The 25,274-nt window shown below is 41.0% G+C and overlaps 1 protein-coding gene across 5 annotated transcripts in view; it reads right to left on the bottom strand.

Annotated features, from left to right (window-relative positions):
• Positions 1–253: 253 nt before the first annotated feature.
• The window catches only part of Rnf212b (ring finger protein 212B), a 33,651-nt gene continuing 8,630 nt past the window's right edge, over positions 254–25,274 (bottom strand). Inside the window, exons 5-16 of one of the 5 annotated variants that reach the window (XM_040740611.1) lie at positions 19,887–20,002; positions 18,161–18,221; positions 16,808–16,836; positions 14,859–14,905; positions 14,618–14,660; positions 14,393–14,453; positions 13,946–13,994; positions 6,917–6,956; positions 6,145–6,239; positions 4,719–4,780; positions 1,078–1,155; positions 254–454 (exon numbers count right to left, since the gene is read on the bottom strand). In XM_040740611.1, coding sequence (XP_040596545.1) covers positions 1,093–1,155; positions 4,719–4,780; positions 6,145–6,239; positions 6,917–6,956; positions 13,946–13,994; positions 14,393–14,453; positions 14,618–14,660; positions 14,859–14,905; positions 16,808–16,836; positions 18,161–18,221; positions 19,887–20,002 — 666 coding nt within the window. In that variant the 3' untranslated portion in view covers positions 254–454; positions 1,078–1,092. Of the gene's footprint in view, positions 455–1,077; positions 1,156–4,718; positions 4,781–6,142; positions 6,240–6,916; positions 6,957–12,104; positions 12,137–13,052; positions 13,231–13,945; positions 13,995–14,392; positions 14,454–14,617; positions 14,661–14,858; positions 14,906–16,807; positions 16,837–18,160; positions 18,222–19,886; positions 20,003–25,274 lie in introns of those variants that run through there. The other 4 variants (XM_040740612.1, XR_005875109.1, XM_040740613.1 and 1 more) reach the window with 4 other exon arrangements.

Below are 25,274 nucleotides of genomic sequence, written 5' to 3' on the forward strand. Positions count from 1 at the left end.
ACCATGCCTGGCCATTTTTTTTGGGGGGGGATAGGCTTGCCTTGGGTTTTGGCTGTAGTTGAACTTCTAATCCTCCTGATTCCACCTTCCAAGCACTCTGCCAATGGGCTACATCTACACTAAGCCTGAGTCTGGGGTTTAATGTAGTCAAGTCCATTAACATCTGATTCAAGGGCTGGGTATGTGACTCAGTAGTAGACCTCTTGCCTAGCATATATGACACCCTAATTTCAAGCCCCAGCACACTTTAAAATTATTTCTGATTTAGTATTTTTATTATTTAACGATTCAGGACACATTTTGGTATATTAAATAAAAATAGAAAACTGGAGGACAGTAAGTCATCATCTGTCGGCACATACATGGTTCCCAGCAGTCAGATGACAAGATTTATTGATGCTTCAGTAGTGACGGCAGGCTGTAACTCCACTTGCTCATCCCATCGTTCTAGAACCTGCAAGAATTGCAGTAGCCAAAAAGAGTATCTTCTTTTATGATTTTTCCTCTTTATTAATCTACATACTTTGGTAAGCTGGACATCTATTCTACCTATTCTGACAAAGGAAAATCAAAACATTTCCTAACAACTGGATGTAGAACAAACAATGGGTAAAAGATGTATAATAAATTAGGGTGAGGAACAGTTGCTGCTTATTAACATTGGTAACAGGAAAGTAAAGCCCAACACTAAAATGTGAAATTCAGAAATGAACCAGGAAGCATGAGGCCAAGGATGCCTACAACTTTAGTTCCAAATTGGGAAATGAAAGATGGTACATATGGGGCAGAGATAATTATCTTCCTGAAGCCCTGTGTAAGACCTAAAAGCTTTCTTGTGCTTTGATAAAGACTGAACCAGTGAGATGGCTGCCAAGCCTAGTGACCTGAGTTGTATCCCCAGGATAGACCTGGTGGAAAGAAATGACTCCCACAAGTTGTTATGGAGAGAAAAATATAAAGTCAAAACAAGCTGCAGAATAAAACCAAGAAACAGCTGGTATACATTTTCCAAGCCTATATTTCCTAGTGGGTACTGGACACCAAAGTCTATCCTTGAGCATTATGAATAGATCAAACCTGAAAAAGAGATGTCTATCTGGAAATGCTCCATCCTTCTCTCCTGGCTAATCCCATCTGCCTCTGTTGGTAGAATGTCTGCAGTAGAGAACATATTTGCATGTTATGACAAAACAGACAATTAGGGGTGTTTCCAACCATCAAAGTTTAATGGAACAAAACCAACTGTCATTGCTTCCCCATGGTATCTCACTGTATGATGACTAACTTCCAAAATTTTGTTTTTGAGACAGGGTCTCACTATCCCTGCTTGCCTAGAGCTTGTCTATGTAGACTAGGCTGACCTTGAACTCACAGAGATCTGCCTGCCGGTTTCCCAAGTGCAGATACTAAAGGTGTGTACCACTATGTCCAGCCCAAACTAAGATCTGATGCATCCTCTGTGATGAGGGCTTTATTGCTTCTTAAGAAACAAGACTATTTCAGTGCTTTGTGATTATAATGTCAAATATATGAGAAAATTTGGGAAGATAGGAACATTTGACTATGACATTACCAGGGAGGCAGAGATCTGACATCTCTGGGGATGTGGTACTTTTTCAGTAATTAACTTCATGTTTTATTTTTTAAATTTTATATTTATGGGTGTTTTGCTACATGTATGTCTGTGCACCTCTGTACACAGAAGAGGGCATCAGAGATCCCCTGAGGTTGGAGGTAGAGCGTTGTGATCCACCATGTGTGATCTACCTTGTGGGTATTGGGAATCCAACCCAGGTCCTCTGAAAGAGCAGCCAGTACTTTTAAATGTTGAGTCACCTCTCTAGTCTAATAGATTTTGTTTTAAAGGACAGACCAGAATAATAAACCCATCATCCAACATCAAAAAACAAAACAACAACAACAAAAAAAAAAACTCATGGCCAATATTTTATTCATATATTCTATTGCCTCTTTCTATTAAATTATACTGTAGCAAAATCTAGATGCCATTTAATGTCTTTAATGTCCTGTCTTAGTTAGGGTTTCTATTTCTGTGATGAGACACCATGACCACTGCAGCTCTTATAAGGAAAACATTTAATCGGGGTGGCTGGCTTACAGTTTCAGAGGTTCAGTTCATTATCATCAGGCAGCGAGCATGGTGATGTGCATGCAGATGTTGTGCTGGCTATATATTTGAGCAAAAGAGACCTCAAAGTCCACAACACAGTGACATACTTCCAACAAGGCCACACCTCCTAATAGTGCCACTCACTTTGGGGGTCATTTCCTTTCAGTGCATCATACTTCTTATTCATAAATTTTTGTATTTACATATATATGTACATATTTACTTGTATGTGTATGTAAATACAGAGTCATCAGACTTAAAATACTCCTTGGTGTTTAAAGTTCTTTAATAGTTTGGGTCATAGTGTTGCACACCTTTAATTTCAGCACTTAGGAAGCAGAAGCAGGCAGATCTCTTTGAGTTTGAGGCCAGCCTGATCTACATAGTGAGTTCTAGACCAGTCAGGGCTATAAATGAGACTCAGTTCCAGAATAAGATTCCTCAAGTATCTCACAGAAGCAGGGTTTTTTTTGTTTGTTTGTTTTGTTTTTGAGATAAGGTTTCATATAACTCAGGCTAGCCTTCAAACTTGTTATGTAGCCTAGAATGATCTTGAACTCTTGATCCTCTCAAGTGCTAGGATGACAGGTGTGTGCCACTACACCCAATTATAAATGTGTTTCTAACAAGACTCAACTTGGGACTCATATTTATAGGTCTCTTGTATTTACTTATAGGTTAATCTCTATTTGTAAGGTTCTAAGAGAGGGATTTTGTTTCTTCCATGTTGCTTCTTTACAGGTCAAACCCCAGGCTTTTGGTTTGTTTGTTTGTCTCTTGTTGTTTTGAGACAGTTTTAGGAATCTCAGTCTCGCCTTGAGCTCCTAATATTCCTAATTCTACCTCCCAAATGCTGGGATCACAGGTGTTGTCGTCACTATGCTGGGCTTTTAATATCTAGAAAAGAGAATTAAAAAAAAAAGCAACAGGGACAAAAGAAAATCTCTCTTTCTGTCCTCTCTTCTCTCCATTGAAATATGGGCCTTGAGCTTGTTATGTGGGCAAGGATGCCTTTAATTTCTGGCCCATGTCCTGAGTGCATGCACCTAGTTTTATGAAGTACAAGGGACTGAGCCCAGAGCTTTGTGTACACTGGACATGTACTCTTCCAGCTGAGCTGCATCCCTAGACACCCCCCCTTTTAACTTAAAAACAATTTACATGCAAAGAAATTGGTTTCATTGTTAGATGGTAATTTCCTTTTATTCTCTTGTTTTAGGGATATCATCTAAGGCTTTGTATATGCCAGGCAAGCACATTTATCATTAACCTATATCCCTAGTTTGTCTATTCTTTTATCAAAGACAAGGTCTGTAGCCAACCTGGCTTGGAACTTACTGTTTAACTCAAGATGGCCTCAAACTTGTGATCCTCTTATTTCACCTGAAATCCTAGGATATAATTACCTGGCTAATTTTCATTGTTCAGACAGGGTTTTACTAAGGCCTGAAACTCATACTATAGCTTAGGTTGTCTTTGAATTTATGATCCATCCTCCTTGCCCCAGTTTCTGTGTAGCTGAGATTACAGGCTACTGTCACTAGGCCCTACTTAAATTTTGATTTCTTACTGATAAAATAAAGGGCATTTTGGGGTGGGGGTGGGGGAGTGGCAGGTGGGGGGGTGGAAAGATGGTTCAGTGATTAAGAACACTGGTTGCTCTTCCAGAAGTCCTGAGTTCAGATCCCAGCAACCACATGGTGGCTTATAACCTCCTATAGTGGAATCTGATGCCCTCTTCTGGCATAAAGGCATACATGCAGACAGAATACTCCTATACATAAAATAAATACATCTTTTTAAAAAATTTAAAAGGGCATCCTGGATTATGGAAATAAATATATCCCAACCTTATTATGCAAAAACAAATTATCCCTTGGTTCATGAGAAACTTTCAGAGAAAATAGCCTCAAAAAAAAATCTCAAAACCCAAGACACAAAAGTGGAATTAAAAGGCAAGACTGAATTTTTTTTACTTATTGGATCTCCTTGCAAACTTCCACTATACCCTTTTCCTTTTGTTGTTTGAATTAGGATTAGTCCCATAAATTCACCTTGATAAATAAACACTCTTCCTTGTTTACCCAAAAGATACATTCCATTGAAAAGGAATTTTCATTGCCAGGGCTGATGGTTCAGGTTTGTAATCACAACTGTTTGGGAGAGTGATGCAGGAATATTGTAAATGCACAGCTAGCCTGGGTAACTCACTTAAAATGAAAAAGGTCTGGGGATACAGATGACTGGGAAAGTACTTGTCTACAATGCACAAAGTACCCAGTACCCAAGACAAAACAAAAACTTTGTTGTGGAACTACTGGAAATGTCAGTATGCTTTTGGCCAAGACTAGTTACTGCCATGTGACTTAATTTTAGAAAATGTCAAACCAGCAAACTAGTTTGTAAAAACATGTCAGTAAAGTAGAATCATGGAAACTGAGACCATCCTGAAAACACCCATTTATCACAATGACACCTGTGTCATTCACCAGTGGTTACCTTCTACCACTCTGAGCCTCAGCCATTAGTGTGAAGGCCTAATTTGAAGAGTTTTACACACATACGAGTTTGGCTTGCCAGACATCACCTGTAGGACCGGAAGTTGGAAACCAGGAAGATTCTCTGGTGTGACTCTGTTTTCCCTCTGACCTAAAGGACAGGACAGAATTGTGACAGATAACTTACTTGGGCAGTTTCTCAGTCATGTTATTTGTGGGCCACAATATCTAGTGAGCTCTTAAATAAAGACTACTACTTGGAAAGGGAAAAATGGTTAAGTAGCTTGGCACAGTGTTGTATGTCTGTAAATCTATTATCTGTAAAATCGAGGCAGAAGGCCGGGCGTTGGTGGCGCACGCCTTTAATCCCAGCACTCGGGAGGCAGAGGCAGGCGGATCTCTGTGAGTTCGAGGCCAGGCTGGACCGACAGCCTCCAAAACAGAGAAACCCTGTCTCGTAAAACCAAAAAAAAAAAAAAAAATCGAGGCAGAAGAATCATGAGTTTGAGAACACTTGGCCATAGACAGTTCAAGGCCAGCCTGGACTACACTGGAAGGTTCGTGCGTGCGTGAGTTTAAAGTACATGCTTGTAATCCCAACCCCTGGGAGACTAGCTTCAGTTACAAAGGGAATCCAGGCCAGCCTGGGCTAATGAAAGAAACCCTGTCTGAAATCAATTAGCTAAGCAGTTTGAGAAATGGGCCATCATATCACTTTTCTTTCTCATGCCAACACAGCTATATTCAGTGGCATGAGGACAAAACATTTTGAGGCTGGAGTTGAACAGGAAGTAGAAAGAGGCAGTATAAAAATGTGGGTGAGTGACTGAAGAGGACACCAGGGCTAGTAACAGCAGTACTTGAAAAACACACTGGATTTTGTAACCTTTGGAACTGAACTCCCAGCATGCTCAATGTGGGATCTAAAAATCCACAGCTTAATTTTCTACATTTCTTATTTGTGTGTGTGCTCACACATGCACACAAACCAGCACACACATACATGAGAGCCATGGTGCACATGTGGATGTCAGGACAACTTTGAGGAGTTGGTTATCTTGCAACAATTTCCACACCTGTGAGTTCTAGGGATCAAACTCATGTCACCAGACTCGGCATAAAGCCTTTACCTGATGATTCCTCTTAGCAAATCTCAACATGGGATGTCCAAAAAAGCCAGACCTGGTTGTATATGCTTGTAGTTAAAACATTTGGGAGGGAGATGCAGGGCCATCACAAAGTTTTTTGTAAACCTGGACCTCACTGATGGTTGGAGGCTACCTGACCTGCACAACAAGATCCTGTCTCAGGAAACCTAATTTGTGGTTAGGACACATAGTAAGGTCCTGGTCCTGGGTTTCATCCCCGTTTGAGGGGAACATGGAGGAAGAAGCCAGCCTAATCCTCCAGGCCAACCTTTATATAATAGAATTCGACTGGGGACAGGTTTGTACTTGTCAGGCAAAATTCAGACCTTCCTCTCATTGTAAAGGAAACTTGATAACATTAACTTACCAGAATTGTTGGGAGTGAGGACTCTTGTGTGGCCTGAGTCCCCACTGAGGAATGGTCCAAAAGAGATCCCCTGACCAGAGGATGCAGATGAAGGTCTAAGGAATGGAAATAAAAGCATCAATAAAGCTAGAATTACACCATCCTAATTGTAATCCCAGAGGTGGGGATCTACAGAGGCAGGAGGCTTGAAGCAAGTTCAAGTCCAAGCTGGTCTACATAGTGAGTTCCAGGATAGCCAGGGTTATAGACCAAGACATATCTCAAAAACTTATCAACCAATATAACAAAGGTAAACACAACAGAGGAAAGATGAAGGTAGAAGTGTACATGAAGTGTAAGCCTTTAGGTCAGAGAGGAGAGAAAACCCTGCCTACAACTGAGAAGACAATAACTTGACTGCATATTATACACAGTACTCTCCACCTTCATATTCTCATAAATTGTGGATTATGAATGCCAGTAGTATATAGGTCATCAGACAAGGAACCATAGGAATGTTGGCAGAATCACTGTGAATACATCCCTAGAAAAAAGAAACAAGACTCTAGGCATGGGTGGGCTCCCCTGATCCCAGAACTTAGGAGGCAGGGGCAGAAGGATCAGGAGTTCAACGGTATCCTCAGCTACATAGTGAGTTTGAGGCCAACCTGAGCTACATGATACCCTGCCTCAAATACAAACACACACACACACACACACACACACACACACACACACACACACACACACACACACACACCACACACACACAAAGTAAGTACAATGTTCTTACCTGTAAGAGAGGCTATGAGTTGAAGCTGGTGAAGGGGTTTCTGGAAAGCATAAATATGAGCCAGTGAGAAAATTCAGAATGGATTCAGAGGCTAGTGTGAAAGAAATGGGGTCAAAGTTTTTTTTGTATATGTATTTTAGGGTTAGGGATAATGGTAAGTGAAAAGGCTCATAAGTCACTTAGTACCTCACCAAGGTACTCTTTTCCCTTTCTTGAGTGTGGAGACAGGGCCCAACACTCCCTTGAAGTGCTTTAATATGTCTGTGCTTTCCCTTTAAGATGCTACTGAAAAGTATAGCTAAAGACAAGAGTCATAGCTGGGCGTTGGTGGCACACGCCTTTAATCCCAGCACTCGGGAGGCAGAAGCAGGCAGATCTCTGTGAGTTCGAGACCAGCCTGGTCTACAGAGCTAGTTCCAGGAGAGCCTCCAAAACAATACAGAGAAACCCTGTCTCGAAGAAAAAAAAAAAAAGACAAGAGTCATGAAATTGTCTAGCAGGAGCATCAGTGAAAAGAAAGTGATACAGCATTCTAAAAATGATCCCCCGGATCCAAGGCAAGGAGAAAGTTTGCAAAATCAGCCAGAATATCATTTCAGAACTCCTGAAATTATAAAGATCTGGAGGTAATCTGGAAAAATGTACATTAATAAAAACAAAAAACTGTGAATGTTGAGTAGAAGCAGCTAATGTCATAACCTTTCAGCCATACTCATGTCTTCTCCAGCTTCATGGTAGCTTTGAAAAATCAACAGGTATAACCATGATGAAAACAGTTTTGATAGTCACTCGAGGGAAGGAATGTGGTTGGAGTTCTTCAAAGCTGCCATCTCTTGTGTGTTGCGTTGTACATAGGTGCATGTGTATGCACACGTAAGTGGAGGCCAGAAATGTCACCTGTCTTCTATTGTTCTACACACTTCTTATTTATTTGCTTGTTTGTTTTTCAAGACAGGGTTTCTCTGTGCAGTCCTGGCTGTCCTGGAACTCACTCTGTGAACCAGGCTGGCCTCAAACTCAGAGATCTGCCTGCTCTGCCTCCTGACCAATTTTCTTTTTAAGTTTTTCAAGACAGGATTTGTCTATGTAGCCTTAGCACCTCCCCCCATTGCTCTGCACACTTTTTAAAACAAGGTCTCACTATGTAGCCCTGGCTTCTAGAGCTCACAGGGCTGCACCTCTTCTGTCTGCCGAGTGCTGGAATTAAAAATGTATGCCACCACACGTAGTCAGTACCTTCATTTTTAAAGGTCTATTTTTCAATTCTGTATATATGTGCATGTGAGCACAGGTGCTCAAGGCATGGGATCCCCCAGAGCTGGAGTTATATGCAGTTGTAAGCTGCAGGCCTGATGTGGGTGCTGGGAATAGAACTCAGGTCTTCTGCAAGAGTAATATGAGCTTTTAACCACTGAACCACCTTTCCTGCCCTAGTACCTTATTTTTTGAGACAGTCTCTCCTACAGAATCTGAGCTCACTAGTTCTGTTTGTCTGGATAGCAAACCATTACTTCAGGAAATCCCTGTCTCCACCTCCCAGTGCTGAGGTTACAGACACATGCCACTATACCTGGATTTTACATGGGTGCTGGAGATTCAAAGTCAAGTACTCATGTTTGCCCAGCAGGCACCTGACCAACTGAGCCATAGATTCTCTGAGCCTCAAAGCTGCATTTTTAGACAACTGTCGTTATTTGAACTGTTTGATTTTCTAGAAAACCTCACATACAGGACTGTGGTTTGATGAGCTTTAGAACTAAAGGCCATCAGGTTTTTGAGCCTCTTCCCCAGCGGTGTTTGGCTGCTTGAGAAGACAGACCTAAAGCCATAAAGGGCAATGGAGGAATGAGATGTCTATGGGGAGTCTGAGACATTCCAACACATGCCCAGCATCTAGGCCCAGGACTGCACAAGTGCAGGAAGCAGCTGGAAAGGCCCAAGCTCTTACCCTGAACTACCCTCAAGGGTATACAAAAGGAAGATCTCCAGGAACAGTCATCAGTTAGATGACTAATGCTCAAAGTGTGCAAATTATGTGACATACGAAGAAAAGGTAACGGATTATATATATATATATATATATATATATATATATATATATATATACTGGTTGTGAGCCTAGCCTTTAACGGCTGAGCTATCCCTCCAGCCCACAGATTGTATTTTTAAAAAAAGTAAATAGCAGGGAAATGGTGCCTCACGCCTTTCATCCCAGCACTTAGGAGGCAGAGGTAGAGACAGGCGGATCTCTGTCAGTTTTAAGCCAGTCTGGTCTACAGAGCAAGTTCCAGAACAGCAAGGACTATAAGAGAAACTCTGTCTCAAAAAAACAAAAAGAAATTATAATAATAGTATTGCTTTGCTACACAAACCTGAGGGTCTGAATGCCTGGGTTTGATCCGAAAACCCACGGGAGAGGAGAGAACTGACTCCCAAAGTTGTCTTCTGGCTGCCACATATGTGTTCTAGCACTAGAGTTTCTGCTCCCCACCCCCTCCCTCATACAATAATAATATTAACATGCTAAAATAAAAGATGAGAATGGTGCTTCATCAAATCAAGAAAGAAAACTGTATAAAAAAGAACCAGAAGGAACGGGGGGGGAGGCTCGAGGAGGGTAGATGCCTCAGTTGGTAAAGTGCTTGCTGTGTAAACATGAGAACCTACATTTGGAACTCCAGCACCCACATAAAACTTGGGCATGGCATTGCAGTGCAAGCTTGACATGCCAGCACTGGATGGGACCAGAGAGAGTTGGATCCCTAGGGTTCTGTAGCCAGTCAGTTTAGCAAAAACTGCAAGCTTAAGTGAGAGACCTTGTCTAATACATTAAAGCGAATGGTCCCCTCGAAGCTCCGGGAGCACAAAGGAGAACGGGATAGTAAAATATAAGAGCTGGCTGGTGAGGAGGAGGAGGGCTGTGAAATGCTGTCTTCTGGACATGCCCTGGACCACTGCATGCATGAACCTCCAACAGCTATGCTTTACAAGACAAAGCCAGGAAATAGTTCCACTATGGTAGGGCAGGGTATGAAACTTCACCTCAGCTGAGGAGTTACTGCAATTGAAGGGTTGTCATTTTAGTTTGAGGGTGTGGCTGGTAGATTGCATATGTTCATGTAGGCAGGACTCGGTGGATTATTTTTTTTTAAGGGGAAAAAACCCCCATGAAGTTGGGAGGAGTGGGGTGACCTGAAGTGGGTATGGTAAATATTTCTTTTAAAAGCTGGACGTGGTAGTACATACTTTGATCACGGTCCTGGGGAGGCAGAGGCAGGTGGATGTTTGGACTTTGAGGTCAGTCTGTTCTACAGAGTGAATTCCAGGATATACAGTGAAACCCTTTCTCAAAAAAAGAAAAGCAAAAAGAAAGAATGAAATAAGGAATTAAGGTGAATGGTTTGGTGAGATGGCTCAGTGGATAAGGCACTTGATGTCAAACCTGAGGATCTGTTTCAAAAGACATCTTCTCATCTACATGTACATGGTGGTACAGTTGTACCCACATACATATGCACACACTAAATGAATTAGTAAATATAATCTAAACATTTTTCTTGGGAGGGGATATTGAGACAGAGTCTCTCTAGGTAGCCCTGGCTGTCCTGGAACTCTATGCAGACCAGGTTGACCTCAAACTCACAAAGATTTGCCCGTCTCTGACTCCCTAGTGCTGGGATTAAAAGTGTTCTCTAACACACCCAGCTAATTAAGCATCTTTTAAAATGAGGTAAGCAGTGATTGAGGAAGACACCCAAAGTCTATTAAATAACAAAAACCCTGATATTCTTCATTTTAAAAGTATCCCTTAAGCCGGGCGGTGGTGGCACATGCAGCACTCGGGAGGCAGAGGCAGGACAAAGCTGGTTCCAGGACAAACTCCAAAGCCACAGGGAAACCCTGTCTCGAAAAACTAAAAAAAAAAAAAAAAAAAAGTATCCCTAGGTCTGAGATCCTTTGTGTGGACCACCCAAACATTTGAGCAGTGCTGTTTTACACTTGGGTAGAGAAGGAACCAGCAAAGGGGAAGCCAGGGAAGTCAAAGAGAAATCTGAAATTTAGAATAAGAAAGAAACAAGCCGGGCGGTGGGGAGGCAGAGGCAGGTGGATCTTTGTGAGTTCGAGACCAGCCTGGTCTACAGAGTAAGTTCCAGGACAGCCTCCAAAGCCACAGAGAAACCCTGTCTCGAGAACCCACCCCCCAAAAAAGTAAGAACTGTTTCAAGAAAGGAAAATGGGCAGCACTAGAAAACTGCTGAAGGTCTTTGTGAAAAAAGACCTGAAATCTTGTGGTTTGAAGTGAAATGAAGTTGAAGGATGGGAGATAATGAAAAACTTAAATCCTGGAAAAAATGTAAGAAGCAGATACACATGATTTGGCAAATGCCCAAAATCCCAGCACTTGGTAGGATGAGGCAGAATAATTTTGAATTCAAGGCCAGCCTGGTCTGTACAGTAAGACCCTGTCTCAAAAAACAAAACTGGCCAGTTGTGGTGGCACACACTTTCAATCCCAGCACTCAGGAGGCAGTGGCAGGTGGAGCTCTGTGAGTTTGAGGACAGCTTCGTCTACATAGTACATTCCAGGACAGCCAGAGCTATGTAGAGAAATCATAATCAAAAAACAAAAACAAAACAAAAAACAAACCTGGCAGAGTGTTCAATACCATTTAGCTTTAAAAAAAAAAAAAAAGGTTACTCTCTGAGAGTTCCCTCTGTTTTGCTTCTTGCATAACAGCCAATGATTAATTGACTTGTTCTTTTTTTTTTGAGACAGTAGCCCAGATTGCAGTCAAAGATGACCTTGAACTCCTGCTCCCTCAGCCTCCATTTCTAGTGCTGAATTATAGGTGTGCACCACCATGTGCACTTCATGACACGCTGGAGATCAAGTCAGGGCTTCAGGAACCCTGTGCAAGCACTCTACCAACTGAGCTACATGCCCTCTCCCTGGCAACGGATCTTAAAATAGCAAGAAGAAGCCACTCATCACAAATAATACTCAACAAGACTGGCACTGACTTTGTCATCAGGCATACCAGCTACCGGAGAGCACTCAAAAAGTTCCCAAAGACTATCAACCAGAAATTTATATGCAATAATACTATCTTTCAAAACTGAAGGAGGAATTAAGATGATCTTATACATACAAAAATTTAGACACTGAATTTATCACTCTCAAACTTGCCTTATAAGAAATACTAAATGGAGTCTTTCAGGCTGAAATGAAAGGACACTAATTAGTAACTCAAATGCAGAAAGATAATTATATAGGTAAACACAACAAAAGACAGTTTAAGTGCAATTTTCTTAAAATTTAAAAGACAACTGTGTAAGACAATAATTTAAAATTTGTGTTGCTGAGTATATTAATTCAACAGAACTATGGTGTTTAGTATAGTATTGATGCTAAATGTGGAATTAATTTAAACCAGGTTTTTAAAATTTGTTAGTTGTAATCTCAATCAATTTTGAATATACTAAAAGAAATAGCAAGGGAGCTGAAGTTCTATACTAGAATTTATCAATGCAATACTAGAATAAATTTAACACAAAGGAAGGCAGTAACAAAGGAATTAATGAAGAAAAAGAATCTTACACATATAAAAGAAATAGTAAAATGACAGTTCGTTCTTATCAGCAATTACATCTACTATATATTAAAGTTTCAAATTAAAGGGCAGAAAATCTGACCCGAATTCAATTTCCAGAGCCCACCTAAAGTAGGAGAGAACCAGCTCCACAATGCTGTTTTCTGATATCACACATGTATTATGGTTTGGTATGCATACATATATACACATTCTAAGTTAAAAGAAAAAATTACAGAAAAATCTAAACAGGCTTGGGATATAACTCAGTGGTAGAACATTTGCCTAGTATATATATGATCTCCAGCACTGACTAAAAAGGGGGAAAAAGAAGGAAAGAAGGAAGCAAACAAGGAAGGAAAGAAGGGAAAGAATGTGTATGTGTCTCAGTGGGAGTATGCTTGAGGCTCAATCCCAACACCACACACACACAAGATGGTTCATGCAGAAAGCAAACAAGAAAAGCAAGGTGGTTGTACTAGTAACAGACTTTACTTAAAGCAGACTTAAAACAGACTTTAAGAAAAATTAGCCCATAGTTTTACCTTTAATGAACAGTGAAAAGCCAAGCACCTTTCAGGTTTGCAGCGATGTTTTCTGGGCTGGTGAGATGGCTGAGCAGATAAAGGGCTCGCTGCTCAAGCCTCATGACCTGAGTCTGCGCTCGGGAACCCACACAGAGGTGGACGGAGAGAACTGGCTCCATGCAACTTTCCCTCTGACCTCCATATGTGTGCCATGGCAGCAAATGTAGAAATAAGGTGCCATCATTACAAAAGAAATTGACATTTGGTTAACTTTTCTTTTAGCCTTAATGTCTACTGCCATCTTGTGGCGGTTTTGAAAACTCAACTCAGTTACGTTTTCCTGATCAGAGGTTTTCTTTTCTTTTTGAAGAGATGTGTGTGTGTGTGTGTGTGTGTGTGTGTGTGTGTACAGAGGTTTTCTTATCTTTTTGAAGGTGTGTGTGTTTTGTGTTGTGTGTGCAATGGTACACAAGTGAATGTGTGTGTGTGTGTGTGTGTGTGTGTGTGTGTGTACAGAGGTTTTCTTTTCTTTTTTTTTGAAGGTGTGTGTGTGTTTTGTGTTGTGTGTGCCACGGTACATAAGTGAAGGCCAGAAGACAAGTTTTTAGTTGGTTCTCTCCTTCTACCTTTATGTGTGTTTGGGGGGTCAAACTCTGGTTAGAAGCCTTTTACTCGTTAATCCAAGTCCCAGCCTTTGGTCAAGTTTTCAATGACTATCTCTCCATTTTTTGTTTTTCTCACTATCTGTTTCAGAACAGAAATACCATTACTTAAAAACTGTAATACGTGTTTGTGTACCTAGAATCATTTTCCAGAAAAAAGCAAAACAGCATTGTATTATTGTGCATAGAAATTTCTAGTCTCTGGCCAGAATATGCTGGCTTCAGATACCTTCCCCTACCCTCTCTCACCAGTGTAAGAGTCTCTGGGAGTGCTCCTTTCCTGCAGGCCTCTGCTTCCCTGACAGAAAAACAATGACCATGAATTATATGCCCTGGTTCCCTACATTCTCAATTCCCCACTGTTTCTCTGTAACCATTCATCACATACATACTGCTCTCCCAGGGTGTGCATACTGCTCTTAAGGACCTGAGTTCTATTACTTCCAAACTGAACATGACAAGTACTGTACATTTAATTCTTGAATGCTTACACTACAGCCACTCCTCTTGATTCTGTGTCATTTTCTAATATTTAGAAATATTTAAACACATGACATGAAAAGATTTTTTAACATTTTTATTAATTTACTTTTTACATTCCAATCCTAGCTCAAATTTAAGATATCTGATTTACAGCCTTGCTTTAATTAACCACTAGAAACCTCAATATAGAAAAATAATGCGACTATCACTTACCTGTTCCACATTACCAAAGCCAGGCACTGTATAAGAGATGGACTCCATAGAAGAAGAGCGACTACATAAAATGAGACAAAACAAGAATGCGAACAAAACAAAAATACAAAGAAACTGGTGTCAAACTTGACATGGCATAATTCTCTTCATGTCACTTTCAGCCACCTCATTCATCTTCCAATGTCACCAACAGTTTTAATGTTGGATAACAGGCTTTCTACTCACCTGACCACTTGACTGCTCTGCTGGGAACTTGGGCGTGGAGCAACTGCAAGAGCACAGAGTGTAGGAGAAAATGGCCATCAGCAGTGCATTCTGCCTTGTCTGGTTAATCTGTTTTGGGTACTTTTCTGGTTATATCATGCTTTTCACACTATATGTAAGATTAGCAAAATCATATTATGGTCTCTGGGGAAAAACAACAACTTCCATATGAGGAAAAGGTTGGAAAGAACTGGTTTTTCACCTGATTGTGATGGGGAAGTAATGCCCACTGGTCGAGGTGTGGCTAATCTACAAGGAAACAAAAGAAAAGGCAGCTCTGGTCTCATCAAGCAGAAGCAAAGTCACATTAGAGAGTCAGTAAGTCACTGTTTATAGCCAACAGTAGCTAGGAGGCTCAAGAAATGGCTCAGTGGTTAAGAGCATGTACTGCTCTTGCAGAGGACTCCAGTTCATTTCTAAGATCTATATCTGGCTGCTCACACTGCGTTTAACTCTAGCTCTAGGGGAACTAATGATCTCTTCTGGCCTCTGTAGGCAGGCAGGCAGGCACGAGCGCACACACACACACACACACACACACACACACACACACACACACACACACACACTTAAAAATAAAATCTCCTTTGAAAGGCAGGAGAAGGAGAAAAAAGAAATAGCAAAACAGGCCGGGCGTTGGTGGCGCATGCCTTTAATCCCAGCACTCGGGAGGCAGAGGCAGGCGGATCTCTGTAAGTTCGAGACCAGCCTGGACTACCAAGCGAGTTCCAGGACAGCCTCCAAAGCCACAGAGAAACCCTGTCTCGAAAAACAAAAAACAAAAACAAACAAAAAAAAGAAATAGCAAAACAGTAGCTTCTCTAAGCACAGAGTACTTACTTCTTGGTAGTAGAGACATCATCCCAACACACAGAATCCAAGTTTCCATTTTGAGGTCTCTTTACTCTCCATTTCTCTCTCATTCATAATGTAGCTCTGGAGTCTTTTCTTCCTTCCTTCCTGTAGCGTCTTACCAATTACTCTCAACCTTACGTCTACTGATTCGTTCATCTATTCAGCCATACAGTCATTTAGCCATCCATTCAACAGACATTTATATAATACATCTGTGTCCTATGCCTTGAGATTAAATCAATTAGCATGAGAGATTCATAAGCTACTAAGAGAGAATCAGTCCCAGAGAGAAACTAGTGGTAGAGTGTTTGCTTACCAAAGCCGGAGATTTGATATTCCAGCACCACAAAGAAGAAGAACTCCAGGACTACGATATTTATATATGACTAAGTAGTAACTTCTGTGACTACAAAGTGTTATCTTTTGAATATTCACCATTAAAATATTTGGTAGCACAGACATCATTAGAAAGACTTGGTGTTGTGCACCCAGTACTTAAATAGATATGCAGTAGGTACTGAATGTTTATTGAATTAACAAAACCAACTCCATTTGATACAGTCATTACAGAAGAAGTGATACATGTTAGTTTTTTGAAGGATTAACAGAAATTCATAAGAAAATAGCCAAAGGTGAGTATTACAATCAAGATTTCAAAACCAGCCTCGGTAACTCAGAGAGACTGTTTCAAAATGATTAGTAAAGGTGTGCATTGGTGGCGCACACCTTTAACCCCAGCACTTGGGAGGCAGAGGCAGGTGGATCTTTGTGAGTTCCAGGCCAGCCAGAGCTAAAAAGTGAGATACTCCTTTCATTAAAAAAAAGAAAAAGAAAAAGAAAAGGAAGGAAGGAAGAAAGGAGAGAGAGAGAGAGAGAGAGAGAGAGAGAGAGAGAGAGAGAGAGAGAGAGAGAGAGAGAGAGAAGTGAGGCAAGGAGGGAGCTCCTGAGCACACTAGCTCAGTAGTAAAGTACTCAAAACACCTTAGCCCCCAGTGCCACAAAAGTAAAACAAAAAAGATTTCTGTCAGAGAATCAGAAAAGGAAAAGATAAATTCATCAACCATTTTATCCAGCTTGGAGCCCACACAAGTAGAAGTTGAGAAAAACAAGCCCAAAGCTTACCACCATAAGAAAATGGTTAAGGATTAAGAAGAGGGAAATGCTAGGCATCTTAAATTGATCACTACACATGTATCACACATCATCATTAAGGTATATACAATTGTACAACTGAATATGTTTTGAAGAACAAATCAGAAAATTTCAAGGTAGAGGGCTAATGTGGTAAAAACCGACCTGCTTCTGTAGTAGCAGCCTGGAGACCCCTGTAGGTGAAAACATGGAAGTGAGGAAGTTAGAGGTAAAGGCTGTAATAATGGCTGTCAGTCTTATTGTTAGATTATCTGCAAGCTCCCCTAGCTACGGCTGCCAACAGGAGGACAAAAAATTTCCTCAGAAAACGATTAGCTTTGAGAGAATAAAAATTGAGTTTCTTTTCATAAGAGCATACTAAGGAGCTAGTCACATGGCACATACCTATAATCTCAGCACTAAGGAATCGAAGGCAGGGGCTCAGGCGTTCCAGACAAGTCTTGAGTATATAAAGAGTTCAAAGTCAGGTCCAGTGAGATGGCTCAGTGGGTAAAAATGCTTGCTGTCTAAACCGGACAGGCTTTTGATCCCTCATTCCCATGGTGGAAAGACAGAACTGACTCCCTAAAGTTACCCTGTGACTGCCACTTGCACACACACCCACACCCACACACATATTACATATCACACACCTTACACACATTAATGTATTTACACACTAACAATAATAATAATAATAATAATAAATAAAAGTTTCGTTTTTTTTAAGAGTACAAAGCCTGGGCTATTTTAGAATCAATCTCAAACAAAACAAAACAAAAATATCAAACAATTGGGGGCTGGAGAGATGGCTTAAAGGTTGAGAGCATTGGCTGCTCTTTCGGAGGTCCTGAGTTCAGTTCCCAGGAACCACATGGTGGCTCACAACCATCTACAATGAGATCAGGTGCCCTCTTCTGATGTACAGGGATATGTGCAGGCAGAACACTATATACACAATAATAAATCTTAAAAAAATCAAACAACAAGGAAAGGGTCTTGAGGCACCTTAGACTTCTTCAAGAGAAATACTAAGTTGAAATATGCTTTTTGATGAGATCCTCCTATCAGTTGTAGCATGACTCACTGACATTTCAGAATGGGTCAAAATATTGATGCTCTCAACTCTCCAAGGTCTTCTGTACCCCTTTTCATTTACTAGAGTGTACCTATTGTACAAACATTGTGAACTTGCTGGGAAGCACTGTTTTATTTAGTCATCTAGGAAGATGGACAGATGAGAGAGAAAATAATAGTAAAGAGAACCTATTTCATCTGGGCACAGTGGTACGGGTGGAAGTCTTCCCATACAGGAGATTGGGGCAGAAGGGTTCTGAGTTCAAAGCCAGCCTGAACTACAATGGTAAGTTCAAGGCTAGCTTAAACTACACAGTGAGACGCCTGGGGATGTAGCTCAGTAATAGAGCATTTATCTAGCATGTGCAAAGCCCTGAGTTTGACTGATGCCTAGAAACACCAAACCAAAACAAGTAAATAAATGAAATCTATTTTATTCACCTTTAGGATGGCTAGAAATTTCTTCAGTTCTCCGTTCTCCTTTCTCAAGACTGACAACTCTCTAGGCAAAAGATGGAAACAATCAGGTCCAGGTCACTAGGATAAAAATTATTTCTATTATCAACATCTTAGTTAATGCTTACTGAGAGGTGTTTGCAGACATACAAGGAACTTCCTCATGGATCTGGTGGTTCAGGGAGAAGGTGGCAGGGTTTTGATGATGAAAACAAGTGAACAAAATAAGCAGTCATTTGGTATGACTTTAAAGGGTTTTTACATAGAATTCCATTTCTTCTTCATACTCTTGAACTGTAGGTATCTAAAGGTCCCAACAACTGAGCCTTTGAGATGGCTCAGTGGGGGAAATATGATGATATTGTTTATGATCTAACAAATAAAACTTGCCTGAACATCAGAGTGCAAAGCTAGTCACACTAGCTAGCCACAGAGGCCAGGCAGTGGTGGCACACATCTTTCATCCCAGGAGCCACACTAGTTAGCTATACAAACTGGGTGGTGGTGGTGCACACCTTTAATCCCAGCACTCAGGAGACAGAGGCAGATGATCTCTGTAAATTAAAGGCCAACCTGGGCTATATGAGAGTGAATCAGTGGAAAAGAGGAGCAGAGCTCACACTGTTAGTCCCAGCCCTAGAGAGGTGGAAACAGGAGTGATACGCTGGGTGGAGAGAGGAAACAGGGACTCAGTACAGTCTCAGTGAGCCTGAGGAGCAGTGCCGTCGGGAGCAGTCTGAAGTTTGGTGGACGCCCCTTTGGTCTGAGCCCTGGCAGAGGTGAGAACTCTCTAGTCGCTGGCCACTTTGCTTTTCTGATCTTCAGCTTTAACCCCAACATCTGTCTCTGGATTTTTATTATTCCTGCTCCAGGGAAAGGCCTTGCTATCACATTTGATGACTTGAGTTCAATCCCTTGAATCCACACATCGGGAGGAAAAACCAACTCCTGTAAGTTGCCATCTGACCTGGCATGCACGTAGAGGTCAGAGGACAATATACATGGACAAATATGAATAAAGAAAAATTTTAAGTTTCCAACAAGGATTCTGTCTTTAGCTTTAACTTTCCAAAAAGAACCCCTTCCAAAGAAACAGTGTTATCAGTGTGATCTATATCTGACTTCACTGAAGAAATAATTTTTATGTAATGAAGTAGAAGAGAAAAGCTAAAAGGTGAAGAGGGTTCTTGGAGTGAAGAAAGAAAAATTAGCAGATACCAAGGGGAACAACCAAAAACTTGTACCTGATCTTTTGGGTTTGTTTTGTTTTACAATTAATTTATTTTTATTTTATGGCATTGGTGTTGGGTCTCCTGGAACTGAATTACAGACAGTTGTGAGCTGCCATGTGGGTGCTGGGAATTGAACCCACGTCCTCCAGAAGAGCAGTCAGTGCTCTTAAACACCAAGCCATCTCTCCATACATACACACCTTGTGTCTCTGTCTCTCTCTCTGCCTCTCCCTCCCCCACCTCGTCTTTTGACTGCCCTGGAACTTGCTCTCTAGGCCAGGCTGGCCTCGAACTCAGGTAGATCTGCTGGCCTCTGCCTCTTGCGTGCTGGTATTAAAGGCATTCGACACCACTGCCAGGCTGTACCTGACTTTCTTAAGACAAACATGAACACAGGGCAATTTTCAGTCATCTGGAAATGACTACAGCTTTACTAAAAGAAAGAAAAGGTGCTAGCTGGAGGTCTGACTGGTACTTACTTGTTCTGGCTAGCCACTGTTTGCTGGGCCTCCTTCACAGCTGCTTCTAATTTTGTGATCCTATCCTTATAAAAGGCAATAAGAAGATCTGTTTGTTTCTTCTGGAAACACCACACCTACTAAGAAAAAAGAGATCTTTGGCATATGCTTGTATTAATTCCTTCATATTACTTTTGACAACAAAGGGAAATCTACTAAAACATAATTTAGAACTGCTCTTCTCCTAGGCCCCCTAGCATAACTTGTGGTTCCCCAAAACTATAGAGTTCAACACTAGGGAGAGTCAAAGCTTTCCATTTTAGGACACTGGCTATCTCTTATCTTAGTGGGAATGTTCTAGCATTGTAGGCATTTTATATATCCATTCATCTTGAGCAAAACCAAAAAACAAACAAAATATTACTGGGCAAAAGCATTTTGCAGAATGTAAATATTTCCAAAATGGGGAATAATTAAATATGGCACACATAATAAAAAACACTTTTCAAGCTCCTAATTGCTTCTAACTTACCTAATTATTTGATTAATTCAGTTTTCACATTATTAGCTATTACATTGTATTTTCCATATTATACTTAGATGTGCTACTTGAAAGATGTTTATGCTGTTTCATTAAAAGATGAAGATGTGGCTGGGTGTTGGTGGCACATACCTTAAATCCCAGCACTCAGGAGGCAGAGGCAAGCGGATCTCTGTGAGTTTGAGGCTAGCCTGGTCTACAGAGCAAGTTCCAGGACAGCCTCCAAAGCCACAGAGAAACCCTGTCTCAAAAAAACAAACAAACAAACAAAAGTGAAGATGTGACTAGGTGTGAGGCCACACGCCCAACCCAGCACTCAGGAGGTGAGGTAGAGACAGGAGAATGAGGAGTTTGAAACCAGCCTTGTCTGGCCACATCGTGAATTTGAAGCTGGTCTGGGCTGTGACATCTTGTTTCAAGAGGAAGGGCATAAAAGAAGAGTATTTATAAACCAACATAGAACCAAACTAGGCCCCCTGAACGTGGGTGTCAGCTAGGAGGCCTGGGTAGACTATGAGGCCTCTGGCAGTGGAGCCCATTCCCCATGGAGGGATACTCTCTTAGCCTAGATACATGGGGGAGGGCCTAGGCCCTGTCCCAAATGACTTGACAGATTTTGATGATCCCTCATAGAAGGCCTCACCCTCCCTGGGGAGTAGATGGGGAATGGGATGGGGAGGTCGGTGGGGGACATGGAAGGATGGGAGGGAGAGGGAATTGGGATTGATATGTAAAATATGATTGTTTCTAAGTTAAATAAAATTTATAAAAAGTATTTCTGAATTTTAAATTTTTTCCTGGTTGATTTCTGCAAATAGACACCTAACTTTATCTTTGTGTTATTTTATCATTTGCTACACCAATGTACCTATCTTGGGACTGTTGAATCAGGTAAAGAGTTAATATTTACAAAGTGTTTTAGCTGTGTCAGGCTCTGTTTTGAATACACAGCAGAATTTATGTCTCATCTGCTTTCCACTGTTCAAACCATAAACCCTTTATCATGGGGCCTTTCCCTAGGCACTAGTACTCTTCTCAGAAACTTTTTTCCTCATCTCATTTGCTGTTTATAAAAGTAAAATGTCTATTTTAGAAAAACTGAACAGAGCAGAAGCAGAAAAAAGTCACTTAGAATCTTAGGAGATACCTGAGATGGTGGGAGAAAGTGTTTGGAAGCAATAGCTAACTATAAATAGATGTAATAAGATACAATATCCCCCAACATTCTAGTTCTAGTTGTGGGATCAACATGGGATGAAATAAGTTATTATAAGGCATTTAAAAGCTTAGCTGGCCGGGCGTTGGTGGCGCATGCCTTTAATCCCAGCACTCGGGAGGCAGAGGCAGGCGGATCTCTGTGAGTTCGAGGCCAGCCTAGTCTACAAGAGCTAGTTCCAGGACAGCCTCCAAAACAATACAGAGAAACCCTGTCTTGGAAAACCAAAAAAATTTTTTTCAAATCAACCCTTGTAGTGCTTTGTGTTTGAGTAACACTTAAACTGTACTCAAAATGATACTAGCAATTTTGATATATCAACAGGGAGCCACAAAGTGCTTCCTTTAAGTGAAAAGTACAAGTTCTCAACTTAAAGGAAAAGGGAAAAATATGTGGAAGTTCTTAAGATTTTAGTAAGAACAGGCTGGAGATATGACTCAGAGGTGAGGAGCACTGGCTGCTTTTCCAGAGGTCCTGAGTTCAATTCCCAGTAACCACATGGTGGCTCACAACCACTTGTAATGAGATCAGGTGCTCTCTTGGGGTGTGCAGACATACATGCAGGCAAAACACTGTATAAGCAATAAATAAATACATACAGATTTTGTTAAGAACAAATCTATCCATGTCTTAGTGTTTCTATTGCTGTGATAAAACACCACAATCAAAAGCAACTTGGGGAGTTTAAGGAACTTAGCTTACATTTCCATATCACAATTGATCATCGAAGGCAGTTAGAGCAGAAACCTGGAGGCAGAAACTGATACAGAGGCCATGGAGGAGCGCCGCTTACTGGCTTGCTCCCCTGCTTTCTTATAGAACCTAGACCACCAGCCTAGGGGTGGCACCACCCACAGTGAACTGTGCTCTCCCACACCCATCATAAATTAAGAAAATGCACCCAGGCCAATCTGGTGAAGGCACTTTCTTAACTGAAGTTCCCTTTTCCCAGATGACTCTGGCTTGTATCAAGCTGACATAAAACAAGCCAGCACACCATGAAACTGTGAAGAAGGAAAAAGAGGCCCTTCAATTTTTGCATTGTGAATCTGATTGTGCCCAATTTACAAACTCTACTATAGGTTTATGTATACAGAGGAAAAGCATAGCACATATAAATTTTAGTACTATCTGCAGTTTCATGAATCCATTGGGGATCATGGTATTCTCTGTGACTAAAGGATGTCTGTGATGTTTATGATTCTTAAATTAGGCAATATCTCTCTATAAAACAGATGGATCCTGATGAACTGAGCAAAGTATGCTATTTTCATATTAGTAACTTCAAAGTAAATTTCCTTATAAAGATAAAAGCAGAGAGGACCTCTTTATCATGGTGGATAACCCTGGCATGTTTAGAGTTGGCTATTCTCCTTTTTTCTCCCTCTCCATCATTCTTAGGCAGTCAGATAACTTAGTTTGGGCCTGGTGGCATGGAACTTCTGCAGGTGTAAGTCTATGTGGCTTGGTCTGTTGGGCCTACTGTGACAGCTCAGTCTAATCCTAGTCTCCTATAAATTTTATTTAACACACAGAACATAATTCTTTTTTTGAGACTAGGTCTTATCACATATCCCTGGCTATCCTGGAACTTTCTGTAGATTAGGCTGCCCTTTATCACACAGAGATCTACCTGTCTTTGCCTCCCCAGTGCTGATATTAAAGGTGTCACCACAGCACTCAGCTAGAACATAATTGTTCTTTGTTGAGAACATCGTAAAACTTCAGTTCTGAGTCAGGTCTATCAAAAAGCTAGAGAGAGTAAGAGGAAGACACCTGAAAAGTATTGTTCATCATCTTTAATGACAAAATACCTGAAATAACTTACAAGAAGGAAAGATTTGTTTGGGCTTATTGTTTCAAAGGTTTCCATCTATGGTTACCAGGCATATTAGGTACTTTTTTGTTGCTGTGATAAAACACCATGGCCAAGGCAACATATAGAAGAAATTTATTTGGGCTACTGTTACAGAGGGTTGAAGTCCATGATGGCAGAGGGAAGGCACAGCAGCAGGACCAGGAAGCTGAGGGCTCACATACTGAACCACAAACATAAAGCTGAGAGAGTGAACTAGGAATGGCAAAAGGTTTTGAATCCTTAGAGCCCTCCTATTGTGATGTACTTCCTCCAAGAGGTTCTATTTCCTAGACCTCCCCAAATATCACCATCAGCTGGGAACCAAGTGTTCAAATGTCTGTGGGGAACATTCTCATCCAAACCACCATACCACATAACCTGGATTTTGGACCTGTGGCCAGGCACAGTGGGGGCATGTAGCAAAGGAAGCCCTTCCCTGAGCTCCAGAATGAGCATAACCTTCCTGAATTTTCCACCTGGATTTCTGAGAAGCATCTAAAACCTAATGTGTCCATATCTTCCTGGCAGATCCAGGAGAAAATCAGTAAGAAATGGTCATACATTTTTTAGGAAACAATCAAAACAAGGTAAAACATTTTTCTCACTCTGCACCAGCAACATTACTTCTTCATGCTTTAAAAAATATTTTCCAGGTGTAATGTTGTACCCCTTTAGAAGCAAAGGTAGGTGGATCTCTGTGAGCTGGAGGTTATCCTGGCCTACATACTGAGTTCTAGGATAACCATGGCTAGGTAGAGAGACCCTGTCTCAAAACAAAACACACACATACCTCCCAAAAAACAAAAACAAAAATCAACATCTGCCTCCCCACCCCCAAAAAGCAATCATTTGGGCTTTCCTCAGCTTCCTAGCCTAATTCCATTCCTGGGAGTGTTCTCCCGTTTATTTGCTTATTTAATATTTTTCATGTTTATTTATTTGTGTATTTTATGTATGAGTGCTCTATTTGCATGTGTACCTGTATGGCAGAAAAATGTATTGGATCCCATTATAGAAGGTAGCACCTTGCAGGTGCTGAGAATTGAACTCAGGACCTCTGGAAGAGAAGTCAGTGCTGAGCCATCTCTCCAACCCTTCTTATCTATCTATTTATTTATTTATTTTCATTCGTTCATTCATTCAATATTTTTGTTTAAGTTCAGTCACTTTTAAGCACTTCTATTTTTTGCTTGTTTTGTTTTATGAGATAGGATGCTTCTATGTAGTCCTGGCTGTCCTAGAACTTTCTATGTAGGCCAGGCTGACCTCAAACTTACAGAGGTCATCCTCCTACCTCTGTTTCCCAGTGCTGGGATTAAAGGGGTGCACCACTACACCTGGCTCTACAAAGTATTTCTTATGAACATAATTTGGGTCAGGCATCTAGTTAGATTCTGAGTGCTACAAAGATGTATCTGCCTTTGAAAAGTGAGAAGAACAGACATGTGAACAAGTAAATCACATTTTCAGAATTAAGTATTCTGCAGAGTTAAAAGCAATTTAGGGTATAAAATACAAGGCAAAATTGTGCTACAGAAACCATGGGAGGCTTTACTAGAGAAGGAACAATACTGAATGCATTTGAAAGGTACCTAGTTGTAGGTAAAAGTGGGGGGGGTCCTATGATCTAGGAATAGAAGTAATTTGCAGGTCCTTACAGGTTCTTCAATTCCTCTAAAAAGTTCAGAAGTGAGACAAGCATTCAAAACAGACAGTTTTATCAACAACTAGCACACAGCAGAGAAAAAAATGTCTTTGTTAGGTCATTACAGTGAACAGAAATGGACATTTAGA

The sequence above is a fragment of the Mesocricetus auratus genome, unplaced genomic scaffold, assembly GCF_017639785.1.
Source record: "Mesocricetus auratus isolate SY011 unplaced genomic scaffold, BCM_Maur_2.0 Super-Scaffold_100707, whole genome shotgun sequence".
Classification (NCBI taxonomy): domain Eukaryota; kingdom Metazoa; phylum Chordata; class Mammalia; order Rodentia; family Cricetidae; genus Mesocricetus; species Mesocricetus auratus.